The 19,083-nt window shown below is 28.2% G+C and overlaps 2 protein-coding genes across 3 annotated transcripts in view; both read left to right on the plus strand.

Annotated features, from left to right (window-relative positions):
* The first annotated feature begins 2,240 nt into the window (after window positions 1-2,240).
* Window positions 2,241-3,457, plus strand: LOC149888556 (uncharacterized). The gene is made up of 2 exons (XM_090089092.1): window positions 2,241-2,495; window positions 2,695-3,457. The coding sequence occupies exons 1-2, from the start codon at window positions 2,241-2,243 to the stop codon at window positions 2,872-2,874; spliced, it is 435 nt and encodes a 144-aa protein (XP_089945218.1). The 3' UTR covers window positions 2,875-3,457.
* A 1,731-nt stretch (window positions 3,458-5,188) lies between these two features.
* The window catches only part of LOC145188598 (lysine-specific histone demethylase 2-like), a 38,735-nt gene continuing 24,840 nt past the window's right edge, over window positions 5,189-19,083 (plus strand). Inside the window, exons 1-6 of one of the 2 annotated variants that reach the window (XM_090089437.1) lie at window positions 5,189-5,328; window positions 5,983-6,113; window positions 12,579-12,993; window positions 13,399-13,488; window positions 14,039-14,243; window positions 15,701-15,736. In XM_090089437.1, coding sequence (XP_089945563.1) covers window positions 6,104-6,113; window positions 12,579-12,993; window positions 13,399-13,488; window positions 14,039-14,243; window positions 15,701-15,736 — 756 coding nt within the window. In that variant the 5' untranslated portion in view covers window positions 5,189-5,328; window positions 5,983-6,103. Of the gene's footprint in view, window positions 5,329-5,571; window positions 5,596-5,982; window positions 6,114-12,578; window positions 12,994-13,398; window positions 13,489-14,038; window positions 14,244-15,700; window positions 15,737-19,083 lie in introns of those variants that run through there. The other variant, XM_090089438.1, reaches the window with a different exon arrangement.

Raw genomic sequence — 19,083 nt, forward strand, 5'->3', positions numbered from 1 at the left:
TTCGAAAGAATCTTACGATAAGGTTCTTTAAAGAGCCCTAAACCATTTTTTGAAGAACCTAAGAGTGCTTGAGAGTTCCGATAAATCATCCGGTTCTTCGAAGGACCTTAAAGAGAACCTTTTTTTAAAAGAAAAATTAATTGTAAAGGTTCTTTAAAAATCTGTTTTTGGAGAACTATTTCAGATTCAAAACATCTGACTGAAAAAATGTCCACTTTAAAATTTTTGAATAATTTTTTGAAAAAAAACCCAAATTAATAGTTATTATTGAATTTTCGTATTATTTTTAAGACTAACAATTTTGTTAAAACTTATTACTTTTTTAAACTTTTCTTATCAATCCAAGTTCTTCCAAAAAGTCTACATTACGTGATAAAATGATTTAAGGTTTTACTATTGCCTTGTTATCAAAAATGATGAATTAAATAACGACTAGATTAACAAAAAGCATATGTTACAAGCAATAATATATTACAAAACTGTTGGATAAAATAAATTTAAAAAGTCACTTTATTTTAAACGTTTCTGTTGCGCTATAAAAAAACGATTCTTTGCATATAAACCATGGCTAAAGTTTATTCTAAATCATAACGACGTTTTTAATACTTACGTTTTTTTACTTCTATTCACAAATTCAAGTGACGTTAAATAACAAAAACATGAAAAGCCACAAATAAATTGCAGAATTCACATCCCTTCGTAGAATTAGATAAACCTAAACAAACAATAGACAATAAAGGTAAAGTGGTACTCATAATCTAATAAAACTCAGACTAATTCTCATTAAGTTACAGCATTATTAAAGGGGCTCTTTCCTTCTTGAACTTATTTTTTAGACATTCCAATAGCGTAGGCTACCATTGTAAGTAAATTTATCTGACGTAAGTTAAGGTTATTATATACATATATTATACACATACGTATATATTTATATACAATTATATACATATACATTGCATATACATTTTAATATATTTTACATATTCTTATTATATTATATAGTTCATATTATTTATTATATAATAGTAAATGCGACAAGTAACTTGAGTATGGTTAGCTAAATTTTGATCATAGCTATCCCAGATAAAACTTTCATTTTTTCTTTAGTAACTCTAGTTATTTTATGGAGCTTTGTAGACTTTCTACCAAAAATTTTAAAACAAACAGCACATACATTGTTAAATACAAAAACGCTATCTTTTAATTGAAAAGTCTATACTATTTTGATAAAAATGGCGGGTAGTTTTAACTAAAAATTCTTCATTTACTTTTTTGATTTATATTTTTCCACTCCATTAGAGAACTTTTACCAATCAAAATATAATAAATATACATAAAATAAAATTTGATGTGGGGAAAGTCAAACCTAACGATTACTCTGGAGCATTGTGTTTTGCCCATAATATTATAAGTTAGAACCTCAACATGAAATTATTGTTTATATATGCTGATAATACCACATTACCTACTTTAACTTAATGTATTTCTTGCTACACAATTATAAAAGAATTTTAATCAATAATTTAAGTTTTAAATCAAATTTTTATTAGGCTATAAAATTACTTTTTTTCAACTCAAAATATGTTTTATCTTTAATTTTAAATAATTAGCTAAATATACATAGACACATCAAACTTACCTTCAATGCCGGATTAACCCGGGTTCCAGGGAGCCTAGGCGCCCGGCCCCCAAAAATTAGGGTATCAGTGGGGCCCCCGATTTTCAACGTTTATATTATTTTTTTTTATTATATATGACTTGACATTCTAAATTAGTTTTATTAATTTCTAAGGAAATAATTTTGATAATTTCTAATCAAATTAATTCCATTAATTTCTCATGTAATTAAAAATAAAAACTCTAAACTTTAAAAAAAAAAAGCTCGAACTTGAACACGTTCGAACTGTATTGGAAAAAAGTTCGAACAATTTTTATTTTTTTTTACTTACTTGAAAAAGTGAAATAAACGGATACAAGTTAAATGCTAAACTGCTTAATTATTTATCAAGAAATGCGAATTGACATTTTGATTTGAATTTTTTATTTCATTTGAGAACAAATAATATCACTTAAATTAATAGTTGTTTATTTTTTTATATTTATTGTTAAATATGTATTAAATATTTTATATATTTTTTGAAATGTTAGTTTTTTACTTCTTTTTTTTTTTTTTTTTTTTTTTTTACCACTAAAGAGTTTTAAATTAAGATTACAATTATTTTTGCAATAATTGGACAATAATGTATAGAAAATATCTAAGCGGAAATTTAAAACGCAAACTAAAAAAAAATAAATGTGACAGACAGCAAACAACATTAAAAAAAATCCCAAAATTGACTAATTTTTTCCGATCTCCTGATAAAACATTAGAGGAGAATCAATGTTTTTCAACTGAATCAAATCCAACTGCAGAAAGTTCACAATTGCAGAACGTAACAGATAATTCTTCAATGAACAATTCAACAGCGCAGCAAGAAAATGTGTCATATGGCAATGTAAGAATACCTTGGAATTTAGAGGAAAGAATAAATAGTTAAATTTATTGTTATTATTGTTATTACCATTATTATTATTTCTTTTGTTATTGCTGTTTTTATTATCATTATTGTTATTATTTTTGTTATGAGTAATATTATTAAACGCATTATTATCTTTAATCGTTAACTTAAACGGCAACGTTGTTTTTTGTTTTAGTCCAGTTTGTTAATATGTCAATCTGACCCAGCATTGTGGACGGATTTGAAAGAAGCACAGCGCTACTGCGTTTCTATAAAAGAAATTCCTGATCAAAATGTTGAAGACAAAAGTTTTGAAAAATCTAAAAAAGTAACAAATACCAAAATAAGGTGCTGCTCTCATCTGTTTTTCTTTTAAGTTGAAAAATGGTGAAATTCGAAAGAGAGACTGGCTTATCTATTCACCATCCACAGGAAAAATATTTTTTTTCTTCTGCTTGCTTTTTCAAGATTCAGACGACAATTTTGGATCTGGATTCAACGACTGGGCACATGGACTGCGTTCTATACATAGACACGAACAAAGCAAGCAGCATTCTGATGCAGTCCAGTGCTATTTTGGAAAAGTTACATTAAAAGGAAAAATTGATATTCATTTAAAACAGCAGTTGGAGGAAAAGCGTTACTATAGGGAAGTTCTGAGAAGAGTTGTTAAATGCTTGAAAATTTTGTGCAGTCGAGGTCTAGCTCTTAGAGGTGATTCAGAAGAAATAGATGACTTCAGTAATGGAAATTTTCTCGGGGCCTTAGAGTTCTTAGCAAAATTTGATCCATTCTTGCTAAACACTTGGAAAACCGAGGAAACCAGGGGCAGAGGAAATGTTTCATACATTTCATCAACAAGTTATGAAGAAATTGTCTAATGAGAAGAATATATCAGCACTTGAATGTTTACAAGCAATTCGTAGGAATAAGTTAGAATCAGTTTTTCCCAATGTTGACATCGCATATCGGATTTTTCTTACTCTTCCCATTACTAATTGTAGTGCAGAGAGAGAGCATTTTCAAAAATGGCAATAATTAAGAATGATCTCCGTTCCTCAATGTTAAACGATCGTTTAAATGCTCTTTGTTTAATGACAATTAAAAGAACACTGTTAAAAAATACAAATTTTCAAGATGTTGTAATTGATTTTGCAAATGTGAAAGCAAGAAAAGTTTCTATTTAAATAAAAAAGTAATCTTATGTTTTTGCATTCATTTTAAAATACACTTTTTTAGGAAATGGGCCCCAAATATTTTTCGGCTCCCGGCCCCCAAGACCCTTAATCCGGCCTTGCTTACCTTGTTTAAAGAGGTATAAAATAAGATAATTTTAGATAAGAATGTGGCACATATTTGAAAAGCAACAACAATTTAAATTTTGAAAAAGTACGTTACGAAAACATATTTTTTATTATCATTTCCTACTACATTTATTTGGAAGTTGAGAAATGAAGCATGTTTTATTCGACTATCACCTTAAGCTATCTTATACGTTCGAAGTTCTAAGAACAATCTCAGTGTAGTTATTTTTTTTTAGATAGCTTTTCAACTAATTTAGCTTGAACAAGTTTATTTCAATCTGACAAACCATTTTTTGGGATCTAATTTCTGGGAATGTGTAACGGCTTACTCTTGTCTTTTATATAAACAAATTGCGGTGACAGTCAAATAACTAAAAAAAACATGCTCAGAAGGCGCAGTAATTGTTGCCTGTTTTGCCAAAAACTATTTTTAAAATCTAGACTTAAATATCACTTTTTTCATTTCTTCCAGCAACTAAGAAGAATTAACTCAGTCTCAAGTGAACGCCTTATATTTAAATTTTGATATTATAAAAGTGAATTGTGGAAAGGAGTAATTAGTTCTGATACGAAGATATTCGGTTCTTACTTGGGTAAAGCGGTGTCCAGATACCCGGTTACCCTAGTTCTTGCAAATAACTACCTAATGGTGTCCAATTCCAAAAATATACAAACCTCTCACAGTTTTATAAGCTTTAACCATTTAGTTCTAATTCTGTGCTATGTTAACCCTCAGCTATTTGGACCCATCATCTGAAACAAAACAGCCGTTACCATCGTCGAAGTCAGAATCAATGGGATTATCACTATCGTCGCGATCACTATCATTTGAATATTTTTCGGAGCCCGTATCTTGACCTCTTTCTTCAGTTTCACCGTCAGAGCTGGAGGAATCGCAACCATATTCCTCATCATCACTCTTAAGCATAGATTTCAACTGATTATCATCGAGTACTCTACGATACGTTATTTACAAAAGTTATTGACAAAATTCTGCAAATAAAATAAAAAAGCGATGAAAAAAACTTAAAAAAAAAAAAAAAAAAAAAAAAAGTGAAACGTAAACTCTCGCTTTTGTGTAACGTAAACACTTAGGCTGACCTGAGAGCCGCGAACAAATTTTGCGTGCGCGAGTAGTTAGGGTTAAAGTTTAGTATGTTGCGATATTCGGGAATCTTCCTATAGAATAATAATTACAAGAAGAGACTACGCTAGTCTACAAAGTTTCCATTTTAGATTAGAGATTTTAGCCTTAAACCATTTTAGATTAGTGATTTAGTTTAATTACTTGAAGTTAAAAGCTGATTAATACTAAGAACAAAGGTTGTTTTGATCATGAGATTTCTATGTAATGTAACCCATCTTACTTCAACTAACTCAGTCTTCATTCGATGTTAATCAAACACGCGTAATGATGGCGGTTTGTTTTGCATCTAACACGAAAGACTTAAACTCTCCCGACAATGACTTTTTACTTCCATGAACCCGAATAAAATAATGATAATAAAACTTACCATTATAGAAAAGTGCGTCAATTAGCAGATTTTTAAGCTTTAAATGAATTTCTACCATCTTAAACCAAATTAGTGAAATCAAAGTTATTTTAATCAATTAAATATTTGTAAAATTTTATTTAGCTTCTGACATAACTGTGTTAAATTTAAAAAGTCACAAAAATAAATACAAGAAGTGTTAATTTTCTTAAAAAATTACATGGAAACCATAAGTAACAGTTTCCAAGAAATTATTCATAGTTTTTTTTGTAAGAAAAAATTATGCATAGGTATATGTCGGTATGTATATGTGTATACATACATACATACATACATACATACATACATACATACATACACACACACATACATACATACATACATACATACATACATACATACATACATACATACATACATACATACATACATACATACATACATACATACATACATACATACATACATACCTACATACCTTCATACGCACATACGTACATATGCACATACCTATATACATACATACATAAATACATACATACATACATACATACATACATACATACATACATACATACATACATACATACATACATACATACATACATACATACATACATACATACATACATACATACATACATACATACATAGTTTAATTTTCAAGTAAATTTTTTTTTACATCAGGCTGGATGGCTAGGAAGTCCTCTAGTTAAATACAAATAAAGAAGCTATTTTGTTCATTTATTCAACATTGCTCAGCAAATTTTGTTAAAGAATATTCATATTAAGAAAGAGCTTCTATTTCATGAAAAAAGGTAACATATTACATATATAACAAAGGTATCTTTTTTCAATAATAAATTCCTTTTAGTTGTTCTATGCTGCTTTGTCAATTCAAAATTTATTTTTGTGCTGATAAAAGGGTTTTATTCTTTTTTTTCACAGGGTATGTAGAAATATCATGTTCAATAAATTAAATCTATATTTTCATTTTGTAGTATCATATCACTAGGTATATTTAGTTATTTTTAAATGAATAATATTAAAAGTAAAAACTTTCTTATAATAATATCATTACTTGTAAATAGACTACCAAGTGAAAAATAGAAGCTTTTAAAATCAATGCTCTTTAAAGTGAATTAATTTTACTGCTCATTCAAACATTATCCAGTTGCAAATGGTTCCAACAGCCTATATTCCAAGATCCTTAAGAGTTTTAAAAGCTTTATGCTTGTAAAAAGATTATCCATGAAGATTTTATGCCCAATGTTTTTTGACAAATGTTTAACAAGTTTATGCACTGCTGCTCCAACTTTACCATATTCTTTAGAAATATCTGTATTTTCTTCTTTGCCAAGATAGATAGTAAAATCATACAGCAATCCAATAACTCTACATTGTGCCCAGACTTTTATGACCCATTTGTGCGGCTTCTTTGGAAGATATTGTCTGATTGGACACCTCAATTTTGTGGGAATAATTTGTTCATCAATAAACTGACATTCTTCTTGTTCAACTAATCTACACATATCAAAAACAGATTGCACAATTGGTCTAACTTTGTACAGATGATCATATTCTGCCATGCCTTTTTTTGGCATGTGTGTAATATCATTTGTATGAAAATATTTTTTTAGTACTTCAAACCGCTTTAAAGCCATAACATCTGAAATTGATGCACATTTAGTGTGTTGAGACCAATACATTCTATATTGTGGATATTTTAGGACTCCCATAGTAATTAGTATCCCAATAAACTGTTCAATTTCATCACAATCAGTGTTAACAGATTTTCCTGTAATTTGTACAGAATATAAGTTTGTCTGATCAGCAATGATTTTAAATAGTGCTGGATCAAAAAAATTGTTGAAGTATTGTCTTGGAGACCATTCCAAATCTGGAGTCTTCTTGAATTCATCACCTTTGAAACTCGAATCAACATTGTGAGGTAATCATTTACGCCATCGATAATCATTTTTTCTGCATTTTACTACTATTTTTTTGATTATGACATTCTTTTGTGGCTTTCTTCAGCATTATTTTTTACAATATGACTACTCTCATTATCAAAAGCATCAATTTCACTTGTTGATCCACTTTTAGATTTACTTCTTAATTCATTTTCTGCCTCATTTGTTGATCCATTTTCTGATTCAATTACAAAATCAACATAATTGTTTGATTTACAATGCACTGATTTAATAATGCCAGTGTTTTCATCATAACTTTCAGATTCACTTTCACAAAACTCACTTAATTCTGGGTCGGGAAGATAAATAACATTTACAATACCTTGTTCACCATTGTCAGTTTTGAATCTTTTTTATTATAAAACTTGTTAACCCTTATACAAGTCATCTAAAAATAAACAAATTTGATATTTATACTATATAAACATAAACTTTGTGTGAGTATATACATATATACTTATACAAAATTTATATATATATTTATAATAATTATATATATAAACTATATATATTATATATATATAATGTATATATATATAAAAATATATATACATAAATATATATATATATATATAAATATTTATAAATATATATATATATAATATATATATATATACATATATATATATATATATATATATATATATATATATATATATATATATATATATATATATATACAATGTTTTTTAAGCAATGGTTTTTGCATCTTAAGCAGTAACAAAATTTAACCTAATCTGTGCAATGTTGCTGTACAACAACAAAGTAACTTTAATCATTTTTACCCATCCAAGTTATAGTTTAAAAAAAATTAAGTGTTAAGATGAAACAATAATAAATAATTTTTATAATTTTATTTTTTCCATACTTTCTAGACAAAATATATATGTAAATACAGACATATAGTTTAAGAATTATACAAACGGTTTTACTACAACACTTTCTCAACTTGCAAAACATTATTACATGCAAAGCATAGTCCAATTGAGCAGGAATACAATTTAAATTTAAGGATTTATCTGTGATTAATAATTTTATGAAGTCTGTTAATTAAATGCTACCTTTGGTTGCTTTATTTTCAACAATTTTCAACTGTTGTTGTGCAACAACACCGCGAATTAAAGGGTTAATTAGACTTTTTCTTTATATTTCTAACACCATTTGTTTTGAATTTTGTTTAATACTTTTTCTTATTGTATCAACTAAATGTATTTTAAAAAAATAATGGGGAAAAAAATCAAGTAGGATTATATGTTTAAGTTGTTTAATCTTTAAATGTTTTGAAGAGAAAACAATTTAAGCAAAAAATTTTCCCTGTAAGTTTATAATTGAATTTACCTTAGCTATTAGTTTTTGATTTAAAATATATTTTAAGATAAAAAAAAAGCATATTAAATTAGAAATAACAGTGAGCAACAAGTGAGGGTTAGCTATAAGAATTTTTTCACAGCCTTAAAATATAAACACAAATGCCCTGTACAAACCACACTCTAAAAGGAAGGGGTCCTAAGTTGGAAAAATTGTATCCAGGTTATATCATATCTTTTTGAAACTATACAGACCTCTAAAGTAATAAAACAATATCTAGAAAATAAATTGAGATCCAAGAAAAAAAAATTGAATTTTTGGTAGAATACAGAAAGTTGATTTTTTGTCTGCAGGTACTTCTTTTTAATTCAATCATGAAGTACTTTTTGACTATTGATTACTTTTTAAATATTTACTAGTGTTGTGACCAAAACTAAAAATTTTAACTAACTTAACTAAAAAATTTAGCCAACTAACTTTTTAGTCTAACTAAAATTAGTGGACTGACATTTTAGCATAACTAAAGTTAGTCAACTAACTTTTTAGTCTAATAAAATTTAGTCAACTAACTTTTTAGTCTAACTAAGATTAGTCGACTGACATTTTAGCATAACTAAAATTAGTCAATTAACTTTTTAGTCTAACTAAAATTAGTTGACTAACTTTGTATCTAACTGAATTTAGTACACTAACTTTTTAGTCTAACTAAATTTAGTCAACTAAATTTTTAATTTGCGAAAAATATATTGTTAATGTTACCCAAAAAATACTTTTTTAAAATCTTGTTATGCGTTAGTTGTGAAGTGGTTTGAGCGCCATGTTTTTAATTACAAATTGCTGTAAGTTACAATTTTTTATCTGCAGGGCATCTATTTCAAGGTTCAATTTTCAGAGTTTTTCAAGTTTTTGGAGAAAGATTTGCATTACAGACACTTGGAATTTTGTAATAAAACTTATCTAATTAGTCCCCCCTTATAATTAAGTACTTGTTTTAAATTTCAATGAAAAGCCGTTGAGACCTGGATTTTTTCAATTTCTAATTAAAGTGAATTACAAATTATAAAACGCATGTGAAATCAATTTATAAAAAAAGATAATGCCATGTTTTTGAAAGATCTGTTATGTGCAGAAGCATTTTCGGATTTCCTTTATATGATACCTGCAATCATTTTGTGAGGTAATAATACGTAATTTATTTCATTCTACACTCATAAAAACGCAGATATTTACAGTGACAACAATAAGGCAATAAACAGTTAGGCAATTAATGTTTTTTATTATTTCTATATTGTGTAATTGAATATATATCTTGTTTAACTCTCAATTTTGCTTTTCTTTTAAAAATTGTTATTAAAATGCAAATAACTAATCATGTTTTCAGTATAAAATATCAGCTGTTTTTGATGGAGTTGTTCTGCTAACAAACCAATTTTTATTTAATTCAATAAAAGAAAATTTGGGGCAAAACTAGGTACAAACAAAACATATTTATAAAACTAGTTGTCACAAATTATATTAAGTATTTTAAATTTTTTAAAAACAATAAACTTTGATGAATGTCTTGAAATAGGTTTATTTGTCATAATTTATATTATGTTTGTATAATTTCATGGTATATGTTATTCAGTTTTTTTTAGCACTAAATCTTGTTTTAGTCAACTAATTTTAGTTAGACTAAAAAGTTAGTTGACTAATTTTAGTTACGCTAAAAAGTTAGTAGACTAAATTTAGTTAGACTAAAAAGTTAGTTGGCTAATTTTAGTTAGACTGAAACTAAACTTAACTCCCACCCCTAATATTTACAAACCTAACATGTCCTTACTGAAAAGATATTTCAATTAATGGGTATTATGTTCTCCAAGGACTTGTCAGTTCCAAGTTTTTTTTTAAAGGTAAGAGAAAGTTTTTAAGAAATATCTTATAAACTTTCTGTAACTTATGAAAAAAAAAAAAAGTTAAATCCTCTTTATAAAAAAATAAGTAACTATAATCTTTAAAAACTTTTTATTTTATTGGTCAAATAAAACCATAGATAGTTTTAAAGTTGAGTACAATGAAATAACAAATAGCAAAGCTTTCAATCTTTATTTTCTATACCATCTATTTGAATACATACTCATAAATAGATATAAAATATAACAGTTCAAAATAAAGTCTAGTCCTTGAAGATTTATTGATATATTTCCATCATATCTGAAAATGTGTAGGTCTACTGTGGTAGAAAAAAATATCTTTATAGCTCAGATTAGTACAGTTTATGACAGCTTGTAACTTTGTATCCTTGCTTATGAAATTGTTTGAAGTTGTGGCATACAGTTTTATAAGTCTGCTTTGACCAAAACCTAAGACCTATCCCAGGGTATTTCTCTGTCATTGAATACAAAAATCTATGTAGCAGTGTACAAGTGGTACACAGTTTCTATGTGTATTGCTTTGTACACTATAAAAGCAGAAGAAAGGGAAAGAAGAATCCTGACTATGCAAGTGTTTCTTTAAAAATTTATTATAACAGTATTAAATAAATTTTTTGAATAATTTTATTTCAATGTTCCACTATTTGTACATATACGTTTCACTAAACATGAAGAAACAATTTCACTGACATGATTATAAGCCAAAAAAGGAAGAAATCTTTTGTTCTTAGTTGCTCCAGTAATTAAGCAAATGAACATTGCATTTGAATTTTATTTTGCTCAGTAAAATAACCAAAGAAAATTTGATTTTCAAAAGAAAAAAAAAAAAATAATAATAATAATAAAAAAAGGAACTTGACATAAACACTGAGTCAAATTATTGACCAAGTGAGCATAGTTGAATCATCTCAGCAAACTCTGGATTAAATCTACCCAATTGAACAAAAAACAAGTTTGTGTGGTTGTATGACTGTGTTGTGTCAATAGGTGTGTGTATTTTAATGCTACTTTGAATTCCATCTTATTACCAGCAGAAAGAGTATTGATACCTCTTGTAAGTTGTTGGTGATAAACTGTGGGAGAGCTATTTCTACTGTTCACAAGTTCTTGCAGTTGTTGTAGGAAAAAACATTATCTTTTTGTACTAACTATGTAATCTATAGAGGATATAGGTTGTTTTATTGATAGTATCCAGCAATCTGCTTAAGTTATTCAACAAAACAATAACAGAATTAATATTTAGTTAACAATCAGTGTAACAATCAATGAGTAATTACTGCAAGTTGAGGTTAGATCCTGTGGAACAATTCAGATAAATAGAGGATTGCCAGTAGCTTTGAAAAATTTCAATAACAAGAAAGATGAAGCAACATTCTAACATTCATTCTGCCAATATTTTAGAAAGTACAAATATTTATTAGCATACAAAATCAAAGACTATAAAACCAGAGTGTATTATAGAATAGAACAAGTATAAGAAAGGAGTTGATAGGGCTGACCAATATTTATCTTATCATTCTATTCTATTTTTAAGTGTTTTTATATTTCAATATATATTTTTTTCTAGTTGATGTTATGTTTTAGATGTTTTTTGTGATGCATGCATACTTCAAAATAAAAAGTTTCAAAATCTTTGTGGCATTTTACACTTACACTGAAAAAGATAAATAAAGTTTGTTATTTTAAAAGTTATGAGCAGTTTTTTAAATACGTACATATTACATAGATATGTCAATTATTGCCTGCTGATGCCTATAATGCAGTGATCACTGTATCCGCTGGTAGTGTGTTAAAAACATAACAACAACAGCTCAGAAAAACTTTGCAAATTCAAGTTAATCTTTGGACAAAAAATGTGTGTGTGTGTGTGTGTGTGTGTGTGTGTGTGTTTGTGTGTGTGTGTGTGTGTGTGTGTGTGTGTGTGTGTGTGTGTGTGTGTGTGTGTGTGTGTATCTATGCATATAGACACACATTTGAATAAGATTGATATTACTTTTTTTATAAAGTTTTGCTTTGCTTTTTTATTATTTTATTTTTGAGGTTTTTTTAGTTTTTGTTATTGTTATAGAATTATTCTTTTCCTTCATAGATACATATAAAATATCTAAAAATAGTATGGCAGAAAATGGTCTAAATCAATTAAAATCAAAGAGAACCCCAAAGAGAAAATCATTTCCTGATGAAGATTATGTTGTTCCAAAAAAGTCTTCCTATAAAAGAAAACCAGTCATAGTAAATAAATCAAAGGAGGCTTCAAATAGTCAATCCAATTTATTAAAATCTAAAGGAAAACTCTCTTTTGTTGATGCTCGATTAAAAAAAAAAAAGTCTGTCTCTACATCAAATAAACTTCAACTGGAAGAAAAAAAAATCCACTTAGAAAAAAACATTTCTGCAAAAAAATCTCTTCCTAAAAAAGTTACTAATAATAATCCACTAAAAAGGTGTCCAAAAGCTTCATGCAAAAGCACACGACCAGTTTGCTTTGCTAAAGGAAGCAAATCGTGAGTTATAATTTTTTAATTTTATTTACATTTAAAATTTCATTGTTTAAATTTATAAGTTTTTCAGAAAAATTACAAAAGGTTGTTATGCATATATCTAGCTAATAGTTGAGTTTATTTTTTTATTAAGTCTAAAAAGGAATTCAAATTTATACTTGCAGTAATATGTAAGTTGTTAATGTATAATATACTATATGTAAGTTGTTAATGTATAGTATACTAATGTATAATATACTATATGTGAGTTGTTAATGTATAATATAATTGGTTGACTATGAAAAATAGACAACAAATTTGTTGTATAAAGGTTTAGCTCTTTGAATTCAAATTATCTTTTCTATTTTATCTTATTTGATTCTTTATCTGTAATCATTCTTAAATTTGTTCATTTTTACATATCTTTAGATGTTCAGGAGATGGATACACAGCCAGATGGTATCATATGTCAGACTACGAACATTTTTGTAACAACTGTTTTGATTATTTTTATAGAACGTATGTTTCATGACTTCTTTTTAAAATTACATTTTTTAAGATTCTGACCTTATTCCTATAAAGTCATAACTTTATGAGCTTAGCATTGTGCATTTCTTTTGCCAGATTCTACAATAAAATTACAAAAAAAAAAACAAATTAGTAGGTTAATCATAGCAACTGATATAGAATATGCCTTAAGGTCATTATGTATATTAAATATAACTGGTATTATTAATGAAGTTTAAATACCACAGAAGAGAAACAAATACAATTTTTAAACTCATTTTCAAGTTCAGAAATATTTTTAAAAAAATTCTTAATATTTTTTAAAATTAAGGAATTTTTTAAAAACTTACAAACTTCCTTGTTAACAAATAAATGTTAAATTGTTAGCTAACAGATTTTCTAGTAACTTGATTCTGTTACACCTTCAATTAAAGATAAATCTTAAGTAAAAACAATATTTAAAGTTATTTATTAATTGCTTTAACTCCAATCTGAAAAATTATTACCTTCATAAGTATCCCAAAATTAGTTTAAGTTTTATTTCAAAATTTTTGATTTTTAGACATAAAGATGGTTTTAAAGTGTATGAACCATGGAAAGTGCACTGGAGCTCAAGTTGCAGAAAAGAAGCAAATCTAAAATTATTTATGTCTGAAGAAATGCTTCCTTTTTGGTTACAATGCACCTTGTGTGACAAATGGAGAAACATTGGAAATGACAATAAGATTATGAAGAAAGGACTTTGTGATAGTTTTGCATGTAAACAAGTATGTATAAAAGTATTCAAAGATTTGCTAAGCATAAAAATTTAATCTAATTATAAAAATTGAGTTTTCTGTAAAAGAATTTTAATGATAATTAAGATTGATTTTGCTTTTTATTTAATTTGGCTTTTGATTTAACTTTTAAATTAGAGTATCACTAATAATTTTGTGAAAATATTTAAAAATGAAATTATTATGAAAATATTTATTTATGTAATTTATCATTTTAACTCTTCAGTTACTGTTGTGGTAGAACCATTTTAAGAAACTAAGGTGGTTTAATATTATTAGAGATTCCCACTGAAATAAACAATTTTTTGAATTTATTTGTGCTAATTTTTAGTTGATTTGTAATTTGAATTTATTGAATTTATTTATTGTTTTTCTACAAGATTATCAAAAGTTAATTTTTCAAGGTAAGTTGAAGTTTCCTTTGCATACTTTTTTGCTAATTCATATCCGTTTTGTTCCTGCAATACTCAATATGACAACAGAGTTGTAATTAAGCACCTACAAAGAAAGCTTAAGTAAACCCTCTTGTTAACTGCCTGCTTACCATTAGCAAAAAGAGGCCTTCAAACAATTTGTCTTTTTTTTTTTTTTTTGTACCTCACTTGGAGTAAATGACACATCAATTGAATAGAATCAATTGTTTCTGCTCAATGTTGTAATAACAAAGATTTTTTCTTAAGCTATTTGACTATCAGTTCAAGATGGAATCTTCATATAAAATCAAATGTCCATTTTGTCTCTTAATGTTGCACTATTATGTGATTGAACAGCATTGAGTTTACAGTTAGCTTGAGATTGGCAGACACTATGCTGTTTGTCGAACATTTCTTTCAGCTTTGTAATGTGCTTTTTGTTAATTTTTACTGCTTTCCAATTGCTTCCTTTCTTTTGTTTTGGACCTAAATTATTTGCCATACAGTTACTTGCTTTTTTTCTCTTATAATTTTGTTTCAAACCAGAAACTTCAGTCTCCACTTAATATTTTTAGTAGTTGGTAGATGCTGCCTCTTTCAATTGCATATAAGGTTTATATAAAAAGTTAATAACAGAAATGTATATTTAAATTAACTTTATAGGGAAAGTTACAAACTACCAGATTTTTGTCTTTTCTCATATGATTTTTATATATTTGACATTAAATATATGCTTTCAATTGAAAAATTTGAAAATTATAAAATAATTGAATTCTAATTTTTCTATGAAAAGATAAAAAAAAAAATTATTGGAAACAATTTAAAATTATTTTTTGAATTAGTTATTTCAGTATATGGTTTTTTTCAGTATGGATCTTTAAATCTATATTAAGTAAAATACAATCTATTAAATTAATTTAACTATCATTTCGGCATTCTCTTTTTAAAAAAACTGAAATATAGAAATAATTGAAAAATTATAAGTATATCAACTATTAGTTACTCAATCCATTTTTTATTGGTTGGTTATTTTAGATTGAAAATGTTACTTGTGATACAGAAGAATCTGAGGTAACATTGTTAAAGCTGTATATATGTAGTGGTTGAAGTTCTGTCAGCTACTATATAGACCAAGTCTTTTACTGTTATCATGAAATCCAATATTGCCAACCTAGCTGACCCAAGAATGCCGTTATATGGGGTGGTAGTATACACATCCCAGGATCCCAGGTGCAAATTTTGAAATCTTTTAGGTACATCTGCAGGAAAAATGTGACTTTGAAGTATCAAAACTGGAAAAAATTTGCTATAAAATCCATACCATTATTCGTAGACCATTAAAATTTGGTGGCAATGTAGCCTATGCCAATACCAAGATTTGGGTCAAATTTTATCCCAATCCCTGCAATGTAACAAAATTTATGGTAGTTTTAGTGTTGATTTTTTGTTGATTATTTCATTTCCAGTACAAAACTTTTCTGATTACTGCCTATTACAAGCCCCCAGGCCATAATGTGGGTAACACATGTGCTCTAGTTGAATATACTAACAACATTGTAAAACAAGGATTATCATGTTCTTACCAAAATTTTTGGTTTCGGGCGGTCAAAACTGTTGTTCTTGATTGAGCCCTATTTACAGCATATGCACCTTTTTCTATATAAAACCTTATATGACAGTACTATTAGTGCCCCATATGCTTTCTTTTAACTAAACTACTACCTTAGAAGTTATTTGAGACATTTTGACAGATTTTTTGATGAAGATTATAAAAAAATCTTGACATTTTTTACTCTAGTAAATTTGCGCTTATTCTACACATGGATTTAGTCTTGAGGATTTGTGAGCAAAGCAAAGAAATGTGCTGAAAACCTTTTGCATGTGATTTTTAACTGGGAACATGTATTGTGTGTTGAAAAACCCACTTCATAAATAAAATCAGCTAAAAATGCCAAGAGTTTTCTTAGTGCTTTGTTTTCAAAATCATTATCAAATGTACAAATTGTAAAGTTCAATAAATTTACACTAACAGTGAATTAATTTCTAAAATTTATTCAATTTTATTCTTTTCTTGTGATATCTTCACACTCTTTAACTTATTTGACATGTTATTTAAAGCACTGGTCGGCTTACTATTCTCAAATGACACTTAACTTTGACATAAAATTGGCACAAGCTTTAAATATTTTTTTTGAAATTGACTATAATTCATTATAATGGGTTGCTTATGAGCTTAAATTTTCTTCTAACAAGTAATATAAATGCATCAAAATGAAGCTGAATGGATGAAAATTCTTGATTATTTTCTAAGGTGTTTGCTATTCAAATCCACAATACAACTGAACAGCCTTCCTTTGTATACAGGGTGGGTTTTATCTCTTTTGTATCATGACCAATGCTGGTGAAAATCCTGATGTGCAGTCTCAACAGCCTGTTCACTGAATTGTCCTATGGGCAGTTGCTTTATGTTTACAAAGTCCTTGATGTGGTGGAATACTAAGCAGATTTTGGGTGTGATGCTTGTAGTTGTACATGTAGCTTTAAATTGTTCAATCTTGAAAGAAAAATCCTTTTCTAGTACATTTCCAAAGCATAAAATTAAAATTAAATTAAACTTTTTGAAAGCTTTAATGACAGCAAAATCTTGGGTGTTGTAAGTTTCTTCAGCAAGACATTCTAAAACATCAACATTTTTCTATAATTTCCTGCATTTATTGCCTTCAAAGTGTCCGCCATGATATTGGCTTTGGTGAATGTGAAGCATGGCCGGCCACTTTTCAGCATCAGACCACACAGTTTTGAGAATTTTGAAGAGCAGATTGACTGTGCCCAAAAGAAGGTGTAACTCCATTGGTGGAATGATGTCTAGAATCACTGTATCCTTAAGTCCATTGATATTTGACTTGTGAAAAACATTGCCAAATATTTTGGCCTTGGCCATAACTCCACCTGATTATTCAAAAGACTTGAGATTTCTTTTGACTGAGCCAAGTGTTCTTAAACTGCCTCTGCAAACAAGGTTCTTTAAGTGAAGATCACACCAACAACAAGAGTGCATGCTTGAGTGTGTTTGAAGTCCACAAATAATGTTGGTAACTTTCATGTCACATGCAATAATCAATTTCAGAGCATCTACATTGATGAGTGACAAGACCTTTTGAATATTAGAATGTTTTTTTGGCAAATCTTCAGAGGTTGCTACAAGAATTTGTCTTTTCACACTTGTTGCTTTTGCTGCTCTGGAACTCAAAAGTCGCTTTTGAGGTGGTGAGTTCGATTTATCTTGTTCTGTGGAACTCTCAATAACACTGACACAAAACTTGAGGAAATCTTTGCCTCCATCAATACCTAATTTGACAAAGTAGCCATCTGAAGTTACTCTAAATTGAATGACTTGACTAACCAGAACAGACAAATCTTTGCAATGAACAACAAGGGTTGTGTCACAGCTTTTGGAATCTGTGGTTTTTAAGTCTGAAAAAGTAAAAAACTCCTTCAGTTGTTGACCAGCCACTTGAAAATTGGTATAAAAGTTGGGTTCAATCATCTTCTTGTCTGATGACTGATGAACAGCTTTCCCTAATTTTTTGATCCCTTTGTTGGAGAGGTTAGTGTTAATTTGTACATTGATGAGGTCTTGGGTTGTCAATGTTGATGTGATGTTGCTGTACTTGAACCTGTAGAAAATTTGCATTTATTACCTCCAGGAAACAAAAATTACAAAAACTATCATTTTATAATTAATCACTTACGAAATTACAATATTGTAATTAATTTTTGCTGACATTTTACCTGGAGTAACAGGGAGTGGATAACCTTCAGATGCTTTTGCCAAACGAATTGTGGCTTTTGGAGAAGCTACCTTATTTTCAATCACAATCGGTGCTATCTGTTCCGCAGCTTTGGCATCTAATGAAGCCAATTTTTGTATAATTTCCCTGTTCTTTAACTGAGAAAAATTATGTGGTAATCCCTTGCCTAATGGGCTGAGGCAGTTACAGCTGGCATTTGATTCACTTTCATTTTTTCATTATGTTCAGATTTTTCTTGAAACCTAGACTGTCCAATTTTGCAAATCACACATGACTACGTGTTTTAGCTTTGACTAACACATGACTACATGTTTTAGCTTTGACTCGGATAGTTTTGAAATCAAACAACTTTGGCAAAGCAATATCCTTTTCTTCTTCTTTTCGCCTTAAGGCAATTCTGCATGATTCAAAAAGACCTTTAGGCACACAAGAGTCACACATCACTGTCAGGCTGAAAGAGTTCGTCGAATTTACCAAACATCATTGTCTGGTAAGTTTGACAAACTCTTTCAGCCTGAAAAGTAGTCATCTGTCAGCCACATTTTTGGAGGCAGAGCATGCAGACACACTTTCTGTTCTGCTCATGGTTTTTTGCCTGATTTTGCA

This window comes from Hydra viridissima, unplaced genomic scaffold (genome assembly GCF_058129835.1).
Source record: "Hydra viridissima isolate aposymbiotic clone 2 unplaced genomic scaffold, HvirCarnegie_v1 scaffold_5, whole genome shotgun sequence".
Taxonomy (NCBI): Eukaryota; Metazoa; Cnidaria; class Hydrozoa; order Anthoathecata; family Hydridae; genus Hydra; species Hydra viridissima.

What these genes read in the sequence shown, in the direction of transcription:
- LOC149888556 (XM_090089092.1), top strand. Translation starts at nt 2,241, where the DNA reads ATGTATAGAAAATATCTAAGCGGAAATTTAAAACGCAAACTAAAAAAA. An exon ending in AAAATGTGTCATATGGCAAT is followed by an intron (nt 2,496 to 2,694) that starts GTAAGAATACCT and finishes TTTTTGTTTTAG; the next exon opens with TCCAGTTTGTTAATATGTCA.